The sequence below is a fragment of the Mesoplodon bidens genome (assembly GCF_964165515.1).
Source record: "Mesoplodon bidens genome assembly, chromosome: 1".
NCBI lineage: Eukaryota > Metazoa > Chordata > Mammalia > Artiodactyla > Ziphiidae > Mesoplodon > Mesoplodon bidens.
Genome location: NC_138176.1, coordinates 189,413,733 through 189,437,676, shown reverse-complemented (window position 1 = coordinate 189,437,676; position 23,944 = coordinate 189,413,733). Strand labels below are relative to the sequence as shown.

At 49.3% G+C, this 23,944-nt stretch overlaps 1 protein-coding gene across 1 annotated transcript in view; it reads left to right on the top strand.

The window, feature by feature from the left end:
• The first annotated feature begins 760 nt into the window (after window positions 1-760).
• SCD5 (stearoyl-CoA desaturase 5) overlaps window positions 761-23,944 on the top strand; it is a 160,736-nt gene continuing 137,552 nt past the window's right edge. Inside the window, exon 1 of the mRNA XM_081232757.1 lies at window positions 761-1,281. Within this exon, the coding sequence (XP_081088883.1) occupies window positions 1,041-1,281 (241 nt within the window). The 5' untranslated portion in view covers window positions 761-1,040. The remainder of the gene's footprint in view (window positions 1,282-23,944) is intronic.

Below are 23,944 nucleotides of genomic sequence, written 5' to 3'. Positions count from 1 at the left end.
TCTAATAGGCATTATTTGAGCACCTACTTTGTGTCTGGCTGCAAGCTGTCCAATAAGGAGTTGAGCGGCTCAAGGTTTTGTGACCACCTAGAGGGGTGGGTTAGGGAGGGTAGGAGGGAGAGGCAAGAGGGAGGGGATATGGGGGTATGTGTATACGTATAGCTGATTCACTTTGTTATACAGCAGAAACTGAAACACCACATTGTAAAGCAATTATACTCCAACAAAGGTGTTTTATAAAAAAAAAAAAAAAAGTTGAGCGGCTGCCTGCAACCCCCCACAGGCCCAAGGAGCCATAGGAACCGGGAGACACAGGGACTTGTGATTCTCAACTCACATCTGGCCTTAACTGGTGTTGCGACCTGGGGCAAGTATTGTAAATCCTCCAGCCCGTAGCTTCAAAGCAAAAAGAAGTCTTTTCAAAAGGGAAGGGTATTTCTGGGAACCGTAGAAATACACAACAGCTGCAGAAGTGCTGTGAGCCCCTCTGCAGGCTCCCTGACCCGGGAGCCACAGCTCACCCACCCGCGGGCGGAGGCTGCCCACTGCCCGCCGAGCAGTATGCCCCGTCCGGCCCCGGGGAGCCCGGGCAGCGGAGGCCCAGGGGGCGCCTTTCTCTTTAAGAGCCCCACAAGCGGTCCTGATTGGCTGTAGCTATGCAGGTCTTTCTTCCCAGCTCCCTCGGAGCACTCCCTCCCCCGCCGCTTTCTCGGCTCTTTCCACCCTCCCTCCCCCCACCCCACCCCTGCGTCCCCTCCAGCCCCTGGAGCTCGCCTCCTGTTCCTCGCCGCAGAGTTCAGCCCCGTCAGCGGTAAGGGTGACTCGCCAGCAACAGATGCCGGGCGCCAAGATATGCATCCTTAAGCCACGCTGAACGCCAGAAGAAGAGAGAAGGAAGCAGAGAAGCGTCGGGAAGGCGGGGACGGGAGGTGCGGAAATCCTCTCCTAAAAGGCAGAAGCCGTCGCCCGCACCGGAGAGCTCCGCGCCGGCTGATCGCCAGCTTGCTGCCGCTGCCACGAGCGCCCGCCTCTCCCCAGCCATGCCAGGCTCGGCCGCCGGCGAGGCGAAAGTCCCCTTCCGCAACGCCAAGGAAGAAATCCGTGTGGGCTTCGGGGTCGAGGGCTCGGAGGGCGGCGGCGGCGGCCGGGAGAAGCCCGGCGCGCGCGGGCAGCGGCAGGACATCGTCTGGAGGAACGTCTTCCTGATGAGCCTGCTCCACTTGGGGGCCGTGTACTCCCTGGTGCTCATCCCCAAAGCCCAGCCGCTCACTCTGCTCTGGGGTAAGTCCCGCCGGCGCCCCCTGCGCCCCGGGCACCGGGGCGAGGCGGCGCCGGGGCGCGCGGGTTCGCGGGTCGCCGCTGGCTTCGGGCGGTGCGGAGCCCCCCTCCGCTCTCCGCTCGCCTCCCCACCACGAGCCCCGGTCCCCCGGCCTGCAGTCGTCCGGCCTTTGGGACAGGCAGGTATTTCTGTGCTGATATTTTCAACTTCTGCCTCCCCCGCTGTCTGCTTGAGCAGGCGCCTTTGGCGGCGCCTGGATGGACTCGGGGTCCTTCGGCGCCAGCGCTGTGCGCAGAGGCACACCGGCTGAACCCGGGTTCCAGGGCGGGGAGACCGATGGGATGATTGTGTCGCCCAGGCGGGTCCCAGGGGCGCTCCTTTCTGCCGCCCTTCGGCTTCTCAGTCTCCTCTGTGGGCCATGGACCTTGGGGCCGAGTTGAGGACAAGAAAGGGAGTTGGAGCGGGGGTGGGAGAGACCCGGCACCGGATCAGTCTAGATGTTCGCGCAGGAGATGGAAGACACCAGTTCCCTTCCTGCCCCTGCAAGGCCCCCATCCCTGCCCCCTCCGTGATCTTTTGTGCCCAGTTGCACTTCTACGGTCCCAGAAGTTTCTCGGCGAGCACACCAACCCCGCGGCGAGAGCGCTCTGCCCCCGGCACAAAGCTCAGACCGTGGCCGAGCAGATCCCCTCCGGGACCTATCCCTTCTGACCAGTGCCTGTTTGTCACCGCACCTGTAGCTCTCCCTCTCGCCACCCTCTTTCCTAGCACCCCCAACCCTGCCGGCATGGGAGGGAGCCCAGGACCACCCCCTTCCCCAATCCCCCCCACCTCCCGGGGCCCGGGGGCCAAGTGCCTGCCCTACGTGACTCCAGTGGCTGACCTCAGAACCACTTCCAACACCCCCTGCCCCAGCAACTGGTTTTGGCCTCAGTCCCTGCAGTGGCCACGTTAGCCGAGACAAAAGGCGCTGGCCTTGATATCCTGGGCTGAGAATTGGACGAGGTGATCCAAGAAGCCCTTTCAGCTCTCCTTTCCGAGATCGCCGAGGAATGGGGGCAGGAGAAACACAACCTACTTTTATTCCCAGAGGGGAAGAGGAAGGAAGAAAATAAGAAAACCTCTTTCTGCAAGGTGTCTTATTTAGCATAGTGCCAGCTCCAAATGCCTGGGTTCATAATGGGGCCACTGGGTTCCAAGCCTTCCCCTGAAACTCTGCAGTCCCTGCTCTCAGAAGCAAACTCTTCCAGAAGATGGGTGCCTCTTAGGGGAGTGTGGCTGAGCAGAGCTGAGGAATGATGAGAGGGGCGGGGTGTCTTTGGGAATCTGTGAAGCCTCCCAGAGCCCCCTAAGCTTTGGGTAATCTCCCTGCTCAGCCCTCCCCTGCTCAGTACACCTCCTCAATTCAGTGTCCTTTTCACCATCTTCTTTGCTGTTATGTGTTGGTTTCATTCTCCCTGTCTTCTTTCTTCCTTTACCTCCAGATGACTAGATTGTGAGATGCTCAGTCATTGCTTCATGGACACACTCCCCCCACCTGCCGACCAAAACCCTTATTGCCCTGGGTCCTCCAGGGAGCTTCTCCCTCTCCACCCCACTCCTTCTCCCTGCAGGGGCAGGGCTGTGCCTTTGGACTTCAGAGCTCACCTGCCTCCAGGGGATTGGGGCTTACCTTTAATAGCTGCAGTGTCAGAGAGAGCTCAGGGAGAAGTGAGCACTTAAAATATTGTCTTACATGCCTGGAGCTCCACAGACCCACAGGCTCCATCCCTTACAGCCACCCACCCACTGGTTCTGGCATCCCACCAGGAGCCACAAGGACAAGGCCTCCTCTCCAGGTTTGCCACTCACCTCTGCCCTTTCCAGGCCACTCACTGTGGTGGAGACAGAATCTTTCTTCTGAAAGACCTTGGCCAGAAGACACCGTCCTCGGCTTCAAACTCCTCCAGCTTCCCCGGAGAAGTCAACACACTGCAGGAATCTGGGTTCCCCTTTGTGGGTGATGTTGCCAAGCCCATCCTTGTGCCTTCCTGCATAGTCTTCTGCCTTAGCTACTTTTCATCAGCTCCATTCCCTGAATCTTGATTCACCCCCTACCAGGGTTTCATTGCTCCCCTCTCCAAAAAAAAAACCAAACAAACAGAAAAAGAGCCGACAGTGGTGGATATTGTAGTTTCAAGATTCAAACTTATGACTTAGAAACATTCCAAGTAAGTGAATGTTATCTGATGGATATCTTGTGAGAGAAGAAGTGAGGGAGAGAGACAGCTAAGATCAGTGTGCTGATGGCTAGAATCTATAGGGAGACTGTTGATCAGGGTTATTTTCATTGAAAGCCCTGGTGCCTTGAGCTACAGGTTTCTCCCCACTGGATGCCCTTTTCATCATCTCTCCCACTGGCTCTGTCTAGTGTTAGGACGGAGTTCATGCACCAGTGGGCTGTTCATCCACTTCAGGGACCTGAGTTGTCAAGGCAGTAGGCTTAACTAGCCCATCTATTATTGCTTGCCACCCTCCACCCCAGGTATGGTTGCCCTGGAAACAGGAGGCATCCATGCAGAGCACCCAGCAGAGGATGTTTTAGATGTTCAGTTGTGTGAAGAGTAATTTGCGTGGCAGTAAAATGTCATCCATGAAAGATCCCATCAAGTCGTTCAGTCCAGACCTCCTCCACTGCCTCACTCCCCACCTTTTTATGACTCTCCTTGGGCCCAGAGCAAGTTGTTTTCTCTTCTTATCCTTGCAGTTTTCTGAGTGGGCAGGCTGTCAGAACGGAATGCTCTTGGTGCCCACAGGTCCTGAGGGATGAGTTTATGACTTTTGAGGACAGAACACGACCTCCAGCTGGAGGAAAAATCTTCGCCTGAAGCCCTGAGCTCACAAAAGTGCCTGCTTTGAGGGCTTTGGGCCAAAGGGGCAGTTGTTCATGCCCTGAATCCCAAGATGAGCGGAATAGGGGAGTGAGGGGCAACGGTTGTGGCGTCGAGGTCAAGGTCCTAGTGCTCCTTCCCAGCAGCTTTGCCCCGTCTCCAGGCATTCTGGCCATTGGTTTCCAAAAACATGAGGGACTTTTCTGGTTTCCCTTGAAATGTCATCCGAATCCCCTAAATATGCCTTGGTGACATCATGACAATTTCAGTGACAGTATCAGGCATGCAAAACAGTAATATGCCCTGCTCCCTTCCATCTTGCCCCAGGGCAAATGTGACCGTTGCTAAGGTAGATACAGGATTCTCTGGTGCCCTTCAGGTTGCTGGAACACAGCCTACGGTGAGGAATCTGAGTGGTGGAAGGAATTGACAAGGCAGTCTAGCAGGAGGGAGGGTCAGGAGAGGCTGGGGTTTGGAAGGTACCGGTCCATCAGTCAAATTCTGTCCAATTCTGAGAGTTGCCCAAAGATGAGCTGTCTTCGGTCAGGCCTTGGATAACCTGAATCCACACCTTTGATGGTCCTGATGTCTTTGCTGTGCTTCTTTTTCCATCAAATACCTAACTAACATTGTTGAGGCGCTCCAAGAATGCCTGTCCATGGACTTCTGTTTTACCTCCGGGTTTTCTAGGGTGAGCACAGCTCAGAAGAGAAACAACTGAGAATGTGAATCCTTGCTCTCCTACTTACTTACCAGGTGCATGGCCTTGGGCAAATGAACATCTCCAGACCTCAGCTTTCTCACCTGTAAAATGGGTATATCAATACTTCTTGCTCATGAGGTTGTGAGAATTAAATTCGATAATAGGTGTAAACTACTTAGCACAGTGCCTGGACCTTGGCTGATGTCCAGTAATTGTTAGCTGCTCTTATTATTATTGGTCCTGATACTGGCTTTTTTTCTTTACTAGAAGGAAAAAAGGCCCTCTTGCAGCACCATCAATTCTACAAAGCTGGCACACAACATGGCTTCGTTGCCCCTCTTGCATGGAAAAGATTGCTTTGGCTTGGGAAACAAGGGTTCTTTCTCAAAGTCTCCAAAGAGAAATGAACACAGATCCCCCTGTCCCTCCTCCCTCCCCCATTCCCTTCTCTTTCATCGTCTCTTCCCCCTATTTTCCTCCAGAAGGCCACTATTTTGTAAATAAGAATCTTTTTGTTCAGCTGATAACTCACCTGGTCTTCAGTGTTTTCTTTGGGGCTTTTTGAGCAGAGCCAGTTACAATTGCTGTAAAAACAGGGCCAAATCATTTCTCCTAAATGTCTTAGGGTCTCAGTTTTGACTTTTTTCCCTGTGTCTGTCTCCTTGAATCATCTTTTTTTTTTTTAATCTTTAATGCTCAAACTACTAAAAAACTGAAAAACATAAATGAATCTTCCTTTTAAACCTTGTAATTCCCAGCCCATTGTTGCAACTCTTGCATTTTTAATAACCAGGCAAGCACTAAGAACCCTACCCAAGGCTGGGTGGAGTGCAGCGAAACCTGAGAGAATGGGGTGTGCTTTTGCTGGCTTAATAGTCTAAACAAATATAAATATAGGTTGAGGTTAACATTATTAACTCGGTTTTTTTCTAACACTGGTCAAGGTCACTGCCAACTGCACTGTCATCCTGAAATGTGAAGTCGCTCTGCAGAGTAGAAACCAGAGCTGGAATCCCAGCATTGCCACTTAGTTCAACTTCAGGCAGGTTCCTTTCCAGTGTGTGAGCCTCGGTTTCCTGGTCTCTGAAATAGGGATGATAATACTGAGCTGAAAGTTGTTTTAAGAATCAGGGCAAATGTCAAACTGGTGCCAGAGGATAGACACGCAGTGCTCTCTATTACTACCAGCCCCACTGTATAACTTGGTGTATAACTTCGAGACCACACACATGACAGTGGGCTGAGTGAGTCTGAAGATTTTCAGGAAAGACCCTGAGGCAGACACCTCGGAGCAGGTGTGCAGTGGGACCGGGCACCTCCCTCAGGCTGGCCAGGCGTCAGGGAACCCGCAGGGCTTCCGTGTCTGTTTGTCTGGAACTTGGAGTTCTTGCGGCTCAAATATAAGGCATAGCCTTTACATCCAAATAAATGATCCTGACCTCGTGTAACATTTAGTTCGCATCTTGTCCCGATTTGTGTATTCTATAAAATCATAATAATTGCTTGGAAAAGTCACTGAGGGATTTACAAAAGGGTGACACGGTCATGGTGGTTTCTCTAAATTTTTATAAAAGGCAACATGGTCTTTGGTTGGCATTGTTCTTGTTGAGCATTTATTTCGACTTTCTGTAGTCTCTGGTGTGCAGTCTCACCATCCCTCTGCTGTGACATGCCCTGCTTCTGTGGAAGTGCCACCCTGGGCTTCAGAGTATGTACGTTAGAGTCAGAGGATGTGGGTTCAAGGCCTAGCCCCCCAGCTATCGCCTTGGGCAGATCGCTCACCCTCCCTAGCCTCAGCGTCCCTAGCTGCACGGTGAGAACAGCAGTACAACCAGCGGCATGTCGCAGCTGGAGTGAAAGGAAGGAGAGTGAGGAACTTGGCCCTTGGCGCTTCCCTTTGCTCCTTCCCTTCCTTTAGCTCCCCTTGTGGTGGCTGGGACTTGTTCCGGCTGCCCCCTGGTTGTCAGAAAGCCCTGGTCAGGGGTAAAGCCGTTGGTTTTCTGACTTTGTTTTCCCTGGCAATGGGCTGGTGGCCACCCCAACAGGGACCCGCTATCCCCCCTCATACATGTCTGCCGTTTGTTCACTCTGGGTGTGAACGGCCACGAGAGAGAGCCTTACAGTTGCACGTGCAGTCACATATACATTTGTCCACTAATTCATTCATTTTTTTCCTTTTCAACTATTGTCAAAACATATCAGAATCACTTGGGGATCTTTTGAAATATTCAGAAGCCTGGGCCCCCCCGCTGAACCTACTGCACTGGAATCTCTAGGAGTGAGGTCCTGGCTTTTTAATTTTTTTGAAAAAGGCATTAAGGTGTTTCTGATGCACAGCGGGGCTGAGAACCATTATTTAATTCCCTTATCCACATTCAGTTATACTTATTACTCACCCATTACTTGCCAGGCACCGACACCATCCCTGACTTTGCGGCACTTAAGGCCAGTTGGAGAGACAGACGGGTGCATAGGTGAGAACCGCCAAGGCAGCATTAGCTGCAGGTGCCAGCCTGGGGGAGTTGGGGCGGCTTCCCAGAGGAGGAGGTGGCTGGACTGAGCCTCCAGTAGGCCCGAGGCTGGCTGGCCGAGGGGTTTGGGTGAAATGGCATTGTAGCCACAGGCTACAGAGCTCCCGAGGCGAGAAAGGAGAGCCAGTCAAGGACCTGATGGATCAGGGAGGCTGAAGGTGATCAGGGCCCAGATCCAGGGCAGGAAGATTCAGCAGGACCACGAAGACTGGGAGGACGTCAGGCTTTCGGAGAGGCTGCCCTTTAGCCTCTCCCTGCCTCACACCTCCTCTCACCCCCCTCACACACCAGTGGCTCTTGGTGTATAACTTCGAGACCACACACATGGCAGTGGGCTGAGTGAGTCTGAAGATTTTCAGGAAAGACCCTGAGGCAGACACCTCGGAGCAGGTGTGCAGTGGGACCGGGCACCTCCCTCAGGCTGGCCAGAGCTGAGGGAGAGCTAGAAATAATGTCTCAGCTGGGCCTTTGATCTCACAGATTCAGGGGTATTGTCCCAGGACGAAATTACTAAAATGCCCCAAGGGTATCATAGCACAGGCACACCAGACCCAGGGCTCTCTCCTCCTCCTGTGTTCCTCTTTCCTCTGTTTCTCAAAGGTACAGGTGTGTAGGGGAGTTCTTCTCACCTCACTTGCTCCCTTGAACCTGAGCTTAAACAGCTGGTTCTCACTACCCTCCTTCTTTTTTTTTTTTTTTTTTTGCAGTACGCGGGCCTCTCACTGTTGTGGCCTCTCCCGTTGTGGAGCACAGGCTCCGGACGCGCAGGCTCAGCGTCCATGGCTCACGGGCCCAGCCGCTCCGCGGCACGTGGGATCTTCCTGGACCGGGGAACGAACCCGTGTCCCCCGCATCGGCAGGCGGACTCCCAACCACTGCGCCACCAGGGAAGCCCCACTACCCTCCTTCTTAATGTCCTGCTTCCCATTTCTGCAGCTTATTACGGAGGGCTTTGTGCGTCGCTGCAGGCTGTGGTCCAGCAACATCACCTGGGAGCTTGTTAAAAAGAAAGACTCTCAGACCCCACCCTGGACCTATTGAATCACTACCTGTACTGATAAGGTCTCCAGGTGACCCATCTGAGCTGAACTTAGAGAAGCACTCCCTCAAGTCAGGCCACAGGCCGACGGTTCAGAGAAACTGGACACGGGTGGGATTTGGCAACTCTTTCTTTTCCCGTTTAATGGCCTCCTCCCCTTTTCCTCCCCTCCTCCCCTCCTGCCTCCTTGTAGCTTATTTTAGAACATGTCGGGATCCTGCTTCTCTTGCCAACAAAAGGCTGTTGCTGAAATCTTTCAGCTGGCAGCAGTGATGTTTAATTCATGGGCTAGAAAATTAATTTTATTTTCATGAGTAGAGCTGGAGACAAACAGCAGGAAGTCTCTGTGCATGGCCCTTGGGAATTCAGCTTGTCTATTTAACAGATGAACTGGTAAAGGTGAGTAGGCCTCAGGAAAGGGCCACCTTCCACAAAGGATGCTCTTGGCTGCAAGTAGCACAAAACTCAACTTAGGATGGCATAAAAGATAAAGAAAATTTCTAATTTCACTGGTAAGTAATCCTAAGGTAGGGCACTTGTGGGATGACTCAGTAATAACACCAAAGAGCAGGTTTCATTTCTGCCATGGTGGCCTTGTGGAGTTTAGTTTTCCTTGTGGTTACAAGATGGCTGCCAGAGTTCCAGGAGTTACAACCATGTCCTACAGAAGAAGAGAGAGGCTGCCTCTTCCTGAAGTCTCATCAGAGAGAAGCTCTCTCCTGGTCATCTCACAGCTGATGTCTCCTCAAGTCTCACTTGCAGGATTGTGTCCCAAGTCCCTTGTTAAACCATCGTTGGCAAGGGATTCAGGCTAATCAGGGTTAGCCACTGAGCCACATGCCACATGAGGCGGTGGTTAAGAGCCAAACAAAACCCAGGCTCTGGGGGAAGGGAGAAGAGGGCATGGCTGCTGGGACAGCCAACACCTCTGTTCCAGGGCCTGCCTTTACTCCCTCTCATGACCTTCCCTCTTTGGTGTCACCTCCATTCCCTGGAAGGGCTCTGATTTCACATTTTAGCACGCTCTTCCCCTCTACGCCCTACCCGCTCAGCTTGTCTCCAGTCCTCCTGTCATTTCAGTGAGTTGTAAGTGTCTGCCTTTTCCATGAGGCTCTGAGTTCTCCCATGGCACATCTGCCTCCCCAGAACCTGACAATGGCCTCTGCTCAACATACACTGTGCTGGGGGAATGGATGAAGGAAGAGACGAATGAATGAGTTTAATCTTTGTGTGGCCTTCCTTTCTAAGGAAAGTTTTCATGTTGTTTCTTAAATTTAAAGATGTTTCCGCCCCTGTGAGAGAACTTTCCATGTGATTTTGGGGAAGAGACTGGGGAGAGAGAAGCCTTTCTCAGTGCCCCAGGAATCTGCATGCCCCTCTGCACCCGTGTCCACCTGGGAGACACCCTGACCTCAGTGGGGAGCTTGCAGAATTCTTTTTTGCTCTTCCGGGTTTTTATGGGGTGAGGCGGGGCTGGGGAAGGTTGCTCTGGGTACAAGGAAGTGTTAAATGCCTTGTGGGAGAATGGAATTAAAAAGAAGAGGATGGACAATGAGTGACTTAGAATGTGTTCTTTTTTTTTTTTTTTTTTTTTTTTTTTTTTTTTTTCCTGTACGCGGGCCTCTCACTGTTGCGGCCTCCCCCGTTGTGGAGCACAGGCTCCAGACGCGCAGGCTCCACGGCATGTGGGATCTTCCCAGACCGGGGCACGAACCCGTGTCCCCTGCATCGGCAGGCGGACTCTCAACCACTGTGCCACCAGGGAAGCCCTAGAATGTGTTCTTTACCAAGGTTTTCCATGGTGACACACTTTCCTCAGACTGATGAATGGTTTTCTTGGCTGGTCATTGTCTTCATCGTTCAGGCGACACAGAACGTCAGTGATGACGTCATGGTCAGATTTCTGTTCTCTTGCCTCAAATTTTACTTAAAAGGGCATTTAAAAGTCCACTTTAAAAAGTCCACTTAACCTCACCCAGCAGGTACTTTTTTTAAAATTTTAATAATTGTATTTATTCATTTTTGGCTGCGTTGGGTTTTCGCTGCTGCGTGCGGGCTTTCTCTAGTTGTGGCGAGCCGGGGCTACTCTTCATTGCGGTACGCGGGCTTCTCATTGCAGTGGCTTCTCTTGTCGCGGAGCACGGGCTCTAGGCGCGCCAACCTCAGTAGTTGTGGCACACGGGCTTGGTTGCTCTGCGGCATGTGGGATCTCCCTGGACCAGGGCTCAAACCCGTGTCCCCTGCACTGGCAGGTGGATTCCCAACCATTGCACTACCAGGGAAGCCCTGCCCTTGAAATGGAAAAAAAAAATCAAATACCAGTGGACTTGGAAATGAAGAGGTACAAGAATAGAGTTTAGAACTCAGGTTTAAATTTGTTTTCTTCCTGTATCACTGTCTGTTGTATGAATACCATCATGCACTCACAATTTGACTGTATTGGTTTTAGCTTGGTTCCCTGAAGAGACAATGATTGTAAATGCAACCTGTGACCTAAATGAGCAAGGCCATCTCCCAAAGCATCCTCCACCTCATCATCAAAAAACATTTATCAAGCAAGCAATTAATTTCCTATGGTCTTGAGCCAGGCACTGTGTAAAAAAGCAGAGACCTGGTCTCTACCCTCCTACCTTTTTTTGTGTGTGTGTGGTACGCGGGCCTCTCACTGTTGTGGCCTCTCCCAGTGCGGAGCACAGGCTCCGGACGCGCAGGCTCAGCGGCCATGGCTCACGGGCCCAGCCGCTCCGCGGCATGTGGGATCTTCCTGGACTGGGGCACGAACCCACGTCCCCTGCATCGGCAGGCGGACTCTCAACCACTGCGCCACCAGGGAAGCCCCCTCCTACCTTTTATAACTCAGAGAACAGCTGTGATTTTCCCCAAGTAGTCTATCCAACTTAATGTTCTCTTGGCATGAGTAGTAGTGAAAAATACTCTTACTTCTTTAAAAGTTCTATGCATGAAATTAGAAATGAATTTCTAAAATGTAACTGTTTCCTGGAGTAGTTTATTGATTCCCTTCTCTAATAAATACATTCATAAGAAGCTTTTGCAGATGGTTACAGTGAAGATCGTCTCTATTCTCAGCCTGTGAGTCACTGGAGTGTCCGTGAAAGCATTTGTTTTGCCCTAGAGTCTCTATAAGCAAAAGAAGGTACTTACTAGCAAGTGTGAATAATGCCCACATATCTCCCCCTCCCATCTCCCACCCCCAAATCCATTGTGTTTGGCTCCCTAGCTCCTGACAAGTGGGTGAGTCATTAACATTTTTGAGCTCTGCTTGAATTACTCCAGGGTCTTGACTCCATCTGGAGCTCTGTGGAGAGTTGTCGCTACCCTCTGAGCATACACTGGCTATGAACCTAAACTTGGCAGAGCTCCCAGGAGGGTTGGAATAAACCACAGTTATTAGTGCTAATATTCCTTCATGCACAGAGCTGTTAGTCAGTCAGTGTTCACCCAGTGGTTAAAATCATTGGATAACTGTGCCTTCCCTGGTACTCCTGGAATTCCCAACAATCCAAGAGCTAAAGGGTCAATATCTGGCTCAGCTGCAGGGCTTAAATCTAAAAATAAATCTGTTCTGATTGGTTTTGATTGGTTGGTGCCCTTGTGGGTTGTCAGTTTTTTTTAATTGAAGTATAGTTGATTTACAATATTGTGTTACTTTCACATGTACAGCAAAGTAATTTGGATATATATATATATATATATATATACACACACATATATATATTCTTTTTTTGATTCTTCTCCATTATAGGTTATTATAAGATATTGAATATAGTTCCCTATGGTGTACTCAATTTTTTTTTTTTTTTTGCGGTACGCGGGCCTCTCACTGTTGTGGCCTCTCCCGTTGTGGAGCACAGGCTCTAGACGTGCAGGCTCATCGGCCATGGCTCACAGGGCCAGCCGCTCCACGGCACGTGGGATCTTCCCGGACCGGGGCACGAACCCGTGTCCCCTGCATCGGCAGGCGGACTCTCAACCACTGTGCCACCAGGGAAGCCCTCAAATATTTTTAATATCATCTCTGCGTATGCGTTTTCTTGTTATCATATGATTTATATAATCTTCAGCTTCTATCCTTTTCTATTTTAACTGAATGAGAACTTTGAAAAAATCAGTCAGTCATTCTGGCTTAAATTTATATCCTAAATCATGTAAGGAAAGGTATTAGGGCCCAATCTAAGTTCTGGGGTTGAAAGTAAATCACTGTCCTAATAAAAACTTCTTTTGTGATAGAGGCAATGTGTGTCTAAAAGGTGATTTTTATTTTCTAGTTTATAATTGCCTTTATGTAAGATTCCCCCCAAAAGATTTGATATTAATCATCAGAAAAAAATAACATTGGAAAAGTCAGATTGTGAAGGTGTATCGCTAAGTGCTGGGAGTTGGGAGGACAGAACGTGGAGGACCTCACCACTAAGCCAGGTGGTGCTCCTAGCTCACAGGCCGTTGCCCGTGATGTTGTGGACGGTGTCTAGGCTCCCAGCAGCCCAGGGTCGGTGCCACTCAAACCATACCTGAGGCTTGGTACAGGGAATTGTTTTAATGATAGAAAATTTCAAACATACATAAAAGTAAAGAGAATGGAGTCTCTATCCCCACACCCACCCCTCACCTGGGGATTTTTTTGGGTAACTTTTTACTTTGATATATAATTTCAGATACTTAGAACAGTTGTAAGAACAGTACAGGGACCTCCCATATACTCTATGCAGACTGAACAATTTCCATCATATTCTCTATGTGTATATGTATACATATGTGTGGCTACTATTTTTTCTGAGCCATTTGAGAATAAGTCAAAGATATTGTGTCCTTTTATCTCTAAGTGCTTCAGTATGTATTTCCTAACAGTAAGAATACAACCACAGGGCTTCCCTGGTGGCGCAGTGGTTGAGAGTCCGCCTGCTGATGCAGGGGACACGGGTTCGTGCCCCGGTCTGGGAAGATCCCACGTGACGTGGAGCGGCTGGGCCCGTGAGCCATGGCCGCTGGGCCTGCGCATCCGGAGCCTGTGCTCCGCAACGGGAGAGGCCACAACGGTGAGAGGTCCGCGTACCGCAGAAAAAAAAAAAAAAAAAGAATACAACCACAGTACAATGTTCAAAACCAGGAATTTAACCTTGATATTATCTTTTTTGTTTTTTGGCCACGCCCAGCAGCATATGGGATCTTAATTCACCCCCCAGGAATGGAACAGGCTCCTGCTGCTTTGGAAGCACAGGGTCTTAACCATTGGACCACCATGGAAGTCCCGATCTTGATATTACCTAATCCACAGTGGATAGCCAAATGTCATCAGGTACCCTAGCAATATCATTTATAGCTCTCTTTTTTTTTTCCCCTTTCGGATTAGGTTGAAGCAAATTCAAGACAATTGCATCTGTAAATACTTAAGTATCCAGTATCAGTCGGGGTAATTCTGGCTACATCATCCACATGGAAAACCTCGGGGGCCACCTTTCCCCTACCAACTGCCCCCAGCTCTTTGCGGGAAAACATTTGTGAGGGGCAGTTTTCAGAAGCGGAAAGGGGTAGAAACTGAGAAGCAGACATAGGTAATGAGCGAGGCGGTAGTTGTCAGGCTGGTCTGCGGACTGTGTATTGGGGTCATCGGAGTTGCTCGTGCAACGTGCAGGTCAGGCGGCTCTACCCAGACGGGAGCTCTACCCAGGCCCTACAGGACGAGAACCTCTGGGAACGACCCGGACTCTGCATTTTAACAGGTGCCACGGGTAGCTCTTATGCCCTGTGGGCTGGAGGTGCTCTGACCTGGAGGCAGGTGACCTGGGAGTGATGCTGTGTCCCAGCAGTTTAATGTCACATCCCCACACACCTGCCCTGTCTCAGAACAGGTGCAAGGCTTTTACATTGCCTCCAATTCCACTAGCCCGAGACTCCTTAGGGTTGATAAGAGGCGGCATTTGGGGAATGGGAATAGATGCAGGGGCTCCTTCTCAGCACACAGCTTCTTACACAGGGCTGATCCCGAGGGCGTGGGAGTTTCACTGGAGAGAGGAGAGTTAAAGCGGAAGGAGAACCTGTGATCGGACCGGAATGCTCTGTGGCGTGGAGTGAGCTTGTTTCCCCGGGGCTGGGTGGGGGTAGGTGCTTGGATCATCCCTGGAGTGGAAAGCTGTTCAGAAGAGGTGAAAAAAATTCAGGAGAAAGCCTCAAATAAATAGCCCTAGGCAGAAACCTCCACCTGCTTGGAGGAGGCCCTGAAACCTTTCTTAGGACTGCGGAGGGGACTCAGGTGCAGCAGCCAACTGCGCAGCCTCAGCGCCACCCCCTGCCCCATCTTCCCCTCCAGGAAGGCAGCCCCAGTACGAGTAGCGAGTAGCGGTGGCATCATTATTATCGCTCCCAGGACCAGACAGCGAGTTGATGCTGGAAATCCGCTATATAGATGTGACCGCGTTCAGGAAACGTGTCCATTCAAAAATGGAGGTCGGTGGAGCCCTTCTCTCAGGCCCCTTTCATCTCTGAGGGTCGGGGCTTTCCAGTCATCTTCATTTGCTAAGGAGCAGATACTTCTTAGACCAGGCAGGCGGGGACGCAGTGCAGCTCTGCCTGGGACAAGGCACACTTTAGGGGCATCCTGGACCCAGGCTCCTCTGCTACCTGAGATACAAGGACCCTTGTAAATGATTCTGACCCACCAAGAGATGACAACCACTGGGGAGACGCTCTAGATGTTTACTGTGCATCCGATGGGCGGCAGTGGGCTTAATTCTAACCTGCATCCTGTCAATGTGGCCATGTGACAAAGGTGACCACGTGACACAGGTGACCACCGTCACCTAGGACAGTAATCCAAGTGGCTCTTTCAGTTCCTCCCACTGTTGAGTCTTCCTCCCCGTTCTCCTGAAAAGGCGCTGCGCTCTCCAAGTCCTTTTCCATTTTAGCACGAGTGGTTCTCAAGCTGTAGCTCGTGCCAGTTTAGATCTCAGGGCTCATTCAGCCTTGCTCAGGGCAGCCGGGCTGGGTTTCTCTCATTCAGAGATAAGTGTGAAGAGGCAGCAGAGAGCCTTCCAAACCCAGGCAGGCTTGGAGTCTTCACAGAGAAACAGAGATGCAAAGTCCTGAAAGCAGAGCTCGCACTGGCGCTGTGCCCAGACTGCGCGACGTGTGGGAGCAGCTCCCGGAGAAGCAAACAGACAAATGGGCCTCCTTGGCCCCCTGGGACTGCCAGGTGCTTCTTCAGTCTAAAGGCTGGAGGCAAGAGTCTGGACTCAGATACAGCTTTGCTGATTAGCAAAAGTTCTAATCTCCCAAGTCTCTCCCTGGTCAGAGCCATTCCTAGTGGACATGAATTGGGTTTATGAAAAAAGTATTTGAAAGTGCCAAAGAGGTTCCCGCACCATCGTGATGATGCTGAATAGGCTGGTTGATGTTCTGATGTCTACCCGGGCTCAGGAGCAAGTGAGGGAGCACTTCTGGGGTGCGCTTTTCCACCTGCTTGGAGACAGGCAGGTGGAGAGATTTAGATGACTCATTAACTTGTGTTTTGCACACATTTATGGACATGTGCCCAGCATGGGCCAGATGCTGGGAATACACAGGGGAGCAAGCTATCATTCCTGCCCACAAGATGCTCATGATCTAGAAGAGGAGACAGACCTAGGAAATTGTAACTCAGTGTGATGAATGCCAGGACCGGAGTGGGCCTGAGGTGCAGGGATGGTTAGAGGAGGTGGGCGTTGTAACTGTTTTAATCCACACAACAATAATCCTACAGGGCCTCAGTGTCTTCACGGCTGTTCTGAACAACAGCAAAACTTTGCAAACAAAATTATTTCATAACTAATGTAGAGGGGAAGCTTAACCCAATGAATACATTTGGTGGCAAAATCTGACCTAAACCGTTTATCCTTTTTAGTCTGAATGTTTGTATTGATGTGCTTGATGACAGACCCACCATGGGTATTACCATAATGCATAGGCACTCTATTACCTTTATCAAGTCTGAAAAATTCTGAACCTTGAAGCACATCTGACCCTTGGGTTTTGATGAGGGACTGTGGACTTGTCCTGGTATCGTCTGCATTTTGCATCTGAGGAGGCAGAATGCAGGGCGGACTCATTTGCCCAAGATCCAGAGCTGGTAAGGGGCAGCCAGGGCTTGCGGGAATGTCCTTCTGTTGCCTGAGCCCTGCTGGGCACCCTCAGGTGACACTTCCTTGAAAGGCACCGACTCACACAGCAGTGGTTTGGGCACCGGACTCGTGGGTGGCTCTGGAGTGGGGATGGGTCGGATAGCATTGCCCAGGGATGTACCCAGGTGGCCATGACGGGGATGTGGGTGTCAGTCTCCCCCTTGGCCTGGGCTCATCCACCTCACGCTGGTGGTAGTCAGATCCTATTTAACAGGAAATGGGAATTTTGTGCCTCTCTGCCCACAAGATATGCTGTTGCCATGTCAAAATCTGTCCACCTCCATCCCCCGCCCAGGTTTTCTCTCACTGCTTCTTGTCTCCATTCCTTGAACATTTTGTTTGCATCACTGGCTTCTGGTCTGTTACCCCTAAGGTCTCTTCAACCAGTGGGAAAGAGGTACTTGTTAATAATTCTGGCGTTTTGTAGGTTGGCCCCGGGATCAGCTTTGTGTACAGGCAGGAAGTAGCCAACAGGGAGAAGTGATTATAGGGACACAGGCCTTAAACAGCCTTCGAATTACCTTCCTTAGCTGTCCTAGCAATTGGAGCAGGGGTTCTGGGCTGAGGCTGGATGCTTCAGCGGTTTCATGAGCCCCCGAAATAGGTTTTGTGTGTGTTGGCGTTTTTCTTTCATTGGTTCTCAGCAGAGCCTGTGACTTTAAAAAGGTTAAGTGCTGCTGGGTTGGAGTGAGGCTCATTAAATATGTCAGCATTTCCCAGAAGGATAAACAGTAAATGAGTGGTCATTTATATACTCTCTTCCATTACCCTGTCGTGTATCTATATGATCACTTTCATACTTTAGTTAATAGCTAGGATAATTAAGCCTTGATAGGCTGAAGGGAAAACTTGGGAGCTTCTGGATTCAATAGGCCTTTATGGGGTAGGTCTACCTGGAGTCCCCCAAATGAGGGATCCCCTTGGATTGTGGCACAACCCAAGGACAAAAAACAAAGGGTGTTTTTCATCACTTTGCTTACTTCATAATTTTGCCAGGTCTTCTCATCACGAGGGAAGCAGTGATGGTTCCTCTAAGGGCCTTTCCCTGCCTCAGCTTAGCTCTGCCTGTTAAACACACCCTTGTGATAAGAATCTAAGGAGGTAGTGCATGATTTTCCTCTTGCTGCTGTAACAAATTATCACAAAGTTAGTGACTTACAGCAAAACAAATTTATAAACTTACAGTTCCATAGGTTAGAAGTCCGACACAGTTCTCACTGGGTTAAAATCAAGGTGTCAACAGGGCGACATTCCTTTCTGGAGGCTCTAGGGGAGAATCTGTTCCCTTGCCTTTTCCAGCTTCTGGAGGCTGCCTGCATTTCTTGGCTCATGGCCCCTTGTTCTGTCTTCAAAGCCAGGCTCTATCTTCGACCTAGAGGGTCAAGTCCCTCTCACATAGCATCACTCTGACCTGCTCTTCTGATTCTCTTCCACTTTTAAGGACCCTTGTGGTTACATTGGTCCCACTTGGACAATTCGGGATAATCTCGTCTTTGAAGTCAGCTGATTAGCAACCTTAATTCCATCTGTAACCTTACTTCCCCTTTGACATGTAATGTAACATATTCACAGGTACCAGGGACGAGGACGTGGACATCTTTAGGACATCATTATGCCTACCACACCCAGACACCAAAGAAAACTAATCTGCATTAATTCCTTTGGTTATTATAGGTACCACCTGGACAGAAATGCTCAGTTATGTATAACCTTCCTTCGAGGAGAGCTTGTCCTTGTGAGAGCCATATCAGAGGGTCACAACATTGCAAGTTCTCTGACCTCATCCTCCTCTTCCTGGGACTGGGGAGAATGCCTGGCCATCCCACAGGTTGTGACCTACTTTCCAGGAACATCCCTGGAGCATGTAGCCCTCTTAGGGACCTTCTAAAGGATGTGCTGATGCTAATGTTTGATTGCCCACCTCTGGCTAGTCCTAGGGGTGACGTATGTTAGCAAAAATTGTCTGGAGGCAGCTTAGGGTCTTGAAACCATCAGATAAATATTTTATTAGGGATGTGTGTGAGGAGAGATTCCTGGCCTGCCTGGAATATAATTTATGATTGTGTGTGCAGTGTGTGAGCAGGGATGAGAGGACAGAGATGGGAAAACAGAAACCCAACAGTAACATTAGCCACAGAAACAGGTGCAAGTCTATGCAGGAAAATGCAGAGGGGAAAAAAGCCCCTGGTCATTTGACTTGTGTCACACAAAAATGGCAGCAAGACCTTAGAGGGTAGGATGTTCACGGGGGAAAAGGAGTCTCAAGCTGGTAACAGCAGCTTTCCGGGCAGAGGGGCTTTGTCTTGGTGAGGAGATATTGGCTAATTACATGGATCTGGGGCTTTTGTTGGTTTTGTTTTGGTTCCAAACGGTGGTCGGAAAAGCGTCTCTTACAGTGACTGTGTGCAGCCCTGGCCCTGCACAAAGTCCTGAGACTGGGGACAGGGAAGGTAGGGAGAAGGTGACCAAGAAACTTTCCCAGAAGCAGGACCAGCTACATCATTTACAGGGCTGAGTGTAAAATGAAAATACAGGGCCCTTGTTCAATAATTATGAAGAATTTCAAGATGGAGGTGGCAGAGTATTTAGCCAAGCATGGGGCCCTCCTACGGCCTTGCGTTCTCACACTGGTCACACACCATGAAGCATGAAGTGGCCACTGCCCAGGGCAACATTCCCTGTGTGTGTCCTTGGCTCTCTCTGATATCACGAGTGATGTTCGAGGCCTCTTTCCCAGGGAGTTAGCAGGACCGTGGGCCTTGGCCCCGAGGACTTGCTTTCGTAACATAGAACTTGTCTTGACTGCACTGGATATTTGATGCTGCTTGACAGGTACTTTGCTCCATCTGGGGGGCGCCCACATTCCAGGGGCGGGAAGCAAGAGGGGCGAGGAAGAGAAACTTGGGGCTCTCAGAGCCTTCCCTTCCGGCGGTGTGACCTCAGACAAGCCACTTAGATCGTCCCCATCCCGTTTCTCCATCTGTAATGTTACTGACTCCAAAGTGACTTTATGAGGCCCATTGGTTAAGGTGCTCTGAGAGGGGCCTCCAGCCCCCCATCCATCTAACAGGTCTCTGGCCAGAACTAATGGCCACAAAGTCTGCAGAAGAGCGTGGGCACGGCCGCTGAGGACCGACCGCATTCAGTGTGGCTGACCTGATGTACTTGCCCCCCTGCTTCCCTTTATCTGCCCTCAACACGTGCACACCCACACCTACACCCGTGGAGGTGCTTTCCTCTGCAGGACCCGGGAGCCGCTGAGCCGCTGGCCTGAGCTTCCGCAGCCCCAGCCTGCCCAGGGTCCATCCCTCCCAGCCTGAACAAGATGCCCGAGGGAGACTTGGGGTGGACAGGGGAGGGAAGCTGTGTGGGAAGAAAGAGACAGTTGTGGCCCAGTGAACTGGGGGATGGCGCAGACGCATCCCGACCAGTGCTTGCCCCCTCTTTCCCAGCAGTTGGTTCACTGGCCCTGCTGGCGAGAAGCAATAGCAATGGCTGGTCGTGTCGTCTCTGCGGCGCACCCAGCCCTGGCCGATGGATGTGGGAGGAAGCGGGGAGCCCAGAGTCTGAACTCCGTGGCCTAGAGAATTTGGAATGTGCCAGAGGAAATATCCGCTGCTGCAGAGAGCCGACCATGGAGAGCCCAGGGCAGCCAGGGCCCGGCCAGGGGTAGTTGGGGCACCTCTGAAGCTTTGCTGGTGGTTGATGGGCAATTCCTCTTTTCTCCAAGCTGATAGCCCCACTTTTAATTGGCATCCTGGGAGGACAGGGTGGGTGGAGAAGTGAACAGGGTGGGAGAGACACAGAATAGGAAGACTTTGCATCTGGTTAACAGCTTTCCTCAAGCAGCATGGTCCTTTCACCGAATAGGAGAAACATAGGAGAAACAAAGAGTTGGGGCGTGGGGCGAGAACTGAGGCTGCTCTCTTTCTTTCTGAAGACTTTTATTTTACATCTCATAAATATTTATTCATTGTAGACAGCCTAGAAAACACAAGCATGCAAAAGAAAAAAACACTTGTAACTCCCCATTTTAGAGATGCCTGTTGTTAACATTTTGGGCTATGTCCTTCTAGACTTTTTTCTCTGTGCATGACTGTAGTCTTACTCTCTGCAGTTATACTACAATCCTGTTTTGTTATTAGCTTTTGTCACTCGTTGACACATCAGAAACATATTTCATGCCTACAGATGTGGATCTTGGGTTTTATCTTTTGTTTTTTTTTTAATGGCAGTGGAGTTTTGCAAAGTTTGGATGGACTTAACCCCTGATTGTTGGAAATTTAGGTGGTTCTTTTCTTGCTATTGTTGCTCTTATTAACATCACTCCATCCTAGTAGCTTCATCTTCATGCATATCTTTGTTTCCTCAAGAGACATTTCTGGATGATTTCCATAGGATATGTTTCTCTTAAAATTATTTATTTATTTTTAAAATTGAAGTATAATTGATTTACAGTATTGTGTTAGTTTCAGGTATACAGCAAAGTGATTCCATTTTATATATATATATATTTTTTCAGATTCTTTCTATTATACATTATTACAAGTTATTGACTACAGTTCCCTGTGCTGTACAGTAAATCCTTGTTGTTTATTTTATGTAGAGTAGTGTGTATCTGTTCATCCTGTACTCCTAAATTATCCCTCCCCCCTCCATAGAATACATTTCTATATTCATTTTTAAGGCTTTAGACCATTGGTTCTCAACGAGGGTTGACCCCTCCCTGGCAAGGGGCATTTGGCAATGTCTGGAGACATTTTTGGATGTCACACCTGGAGTGGAGGTTGCTACTAGTATCTATTGGCTAGAAACCACAGTACTACTAAACATCCTACAATTAGAGAACAACTCCCACATCAAATAATTATCAAGTCCAAAATGTGAATTAGCATTTCTCAACGAGGTCAAGAAACTCTGCTTTGGACACATGGCTTTCCGTCCGCCGCCACCCCCTCCCCCCACCCCACCAACTTTACAGAGGTATAGTTGACACATAAATTGTATAAGTTTAAGGTGTATAATGTGTTGATTTGATCCATCTATATCTTGCAAAATGACCACTGCCATAGCATTAGCTGACACTTCCATCCTGTCACATATTTACCATTTCTTTTTTGTGATGATGACATTTAAGATCTACTTTCTTGGGACAATGAGTTGCCGACTGGAGCGGTGAGCAGCCTTGATGAGCATCAGAAGAGTGACCTAATAGAGCCAATCTGCAAGGACTGGAAAGGAAGGGCCAGATACAGCAACTTATTCATGGCTATAAAAGGAGAGCTTGACATGCCCACACCACTGGACCTCTAGAAACTCTCCTGAGTGAATTACAACAGGAGAAAATCAGACTTCTATGCAGTGGATGCTTGATGCATTTTTAGAAGCCTGAGGTTGCCACCCAGAATTTAATGAGAAACCAGCAATTAATGGAAGGGCCAGCTGTAATGCAAAATAGCTGAACCTGAATCTTTTACCAAGATAAAAGATGTACTTCAAAGCCTACAACAAATGCTTCATTGTGGAGAAGACTATGCTGTATCACTTCCTCTGAAGCAAGCCCAAACACTGAGTTCTTGTCTATTAACACATCCCAGGGAGAGGGAAATTTCATAAGAATCAAAAAATCTATTCAGAACATCAGAGAGTCCAGGACTCTACATGACCTGGTGGGACCCCTTGCCCAGGATCTCCCTTGCCTTGCTTATGCTTGAAGCCGTGTTGCTCACAGGGTCTTGGTGCTCTGGCCGGGTGGCAGGCCTGAGCCTTTCAGGTGGGAGAGACGAATTCAGGACATTGGACCACCAGAGACCTCCTGGTCCCACATAATATCAATCGGTGAGAGCTCTCCCAGAGATCTCTGTCTCAATGCTAAGACCCAGCTCCACTCAACGACCAGCAAGCTCCAGTGCTGGACACCCTATGCCAAACAACTAGCAAGACAGGAACACAACCCCAGACATTAGCAGAGAGGCTGCCTAAAATCATACTAAGTTCACAGACACCCCAAAAACACACCACCAGACGTGGTCCTGCTCACCAGAAAGAAAAGATCCAGCCTCATCCACCAGAACACAGGCACCAGTCCCCTCCACCAGGAAGCCTACACAACACACGGAACCAACCTTACCCACTGGGGGCAGACACCAAAAACAATGGAAAATATGAACCTGCAGGCTGCGAAAAGGAGACTCCAAACACAGTAAGTTAAACAAAATGAGAAGACAGAGAAAAACACAGCAGATGAAGGAGCAAGGTAAAAACCCACCAGATCAAACAAATGAAGAGGAAATAGGCAGCCTACCTGAAAAAGAATTCAGAGTAATGATAGTAAAGATGATCCAAAATCTTGGAAATAGTAGGGAGAAAATACAAAAAACGTTTAACAAGGACCTAGAAGAACTAAAGAGCAAACAAACAATGATGAACAACACAATAAATGAAATTAAAAATTCTCTAGAAGGAATCAATAGCAGAATAACTGAGGCAGAAGAACGGATAAGTGACATGGAAGATAACATAGTGGAAATAACTACCGCAGAGCAGAATAAAAAAAAAGAATGAAAAGAATTGAGGACAATCTGAGACACCTCTGGAGCAACATTAAACACAACAACATTCAAATTATAGGGGTCCCAGAAGAAGAAGAGAAAAAGAAAGGGACTGAGAAAATATTTGAAGAGATTATAGTTGAAAACTTCCCTAAAAAGGGAAAGGAAATAGTCCATCACGTCCAGGAAGTGCAGAGAGTCCCATACAGGATAAATCCAAGGAGAAACATGCCAAGACACATGTTAATCAAACTATCAAAATTTAAATACAAAGAAAAAATATTAAAAGCAGCAAGGGAAAAGCAACAGATAACATACAAGAGAATCCCCATAAGGTTAACAGCTGATCTTTCAACAGAAGCTCTGCAAACCAGAAGGGAGTGGCAGGACACATTTAAAGTGATGACAGGGAAAAACCTACAACCAAGATTACTCTACCCAGCAAGGATCTCATTCAGATTTGACCGAGAAATCAAAACCTTTACAGACAAGCAAAAGCTAAGAGAATTCAGCACCACCAAACCAGCTTTACAGCAAATGCGAAAGGAACTTCTCTAGGCAGGAAACACAAAAGAAGGAAAATATCTACAATAACCAGGAAAATGGTAATAGGAACATACATATCAATAATTACCTTAAATGTAATTGAATTAAATGCTCTAACCAAAAGACTGGCTGAATGGAAAGACAGACTGGCTGAATGGATAGAAAAGCAAGACCTGTAAATATGCTGTCTACAAGAGATCCACTTCAGACCTAGGGACACACAGACTGAAAGTGAGGGGATGGAAAAAGATATT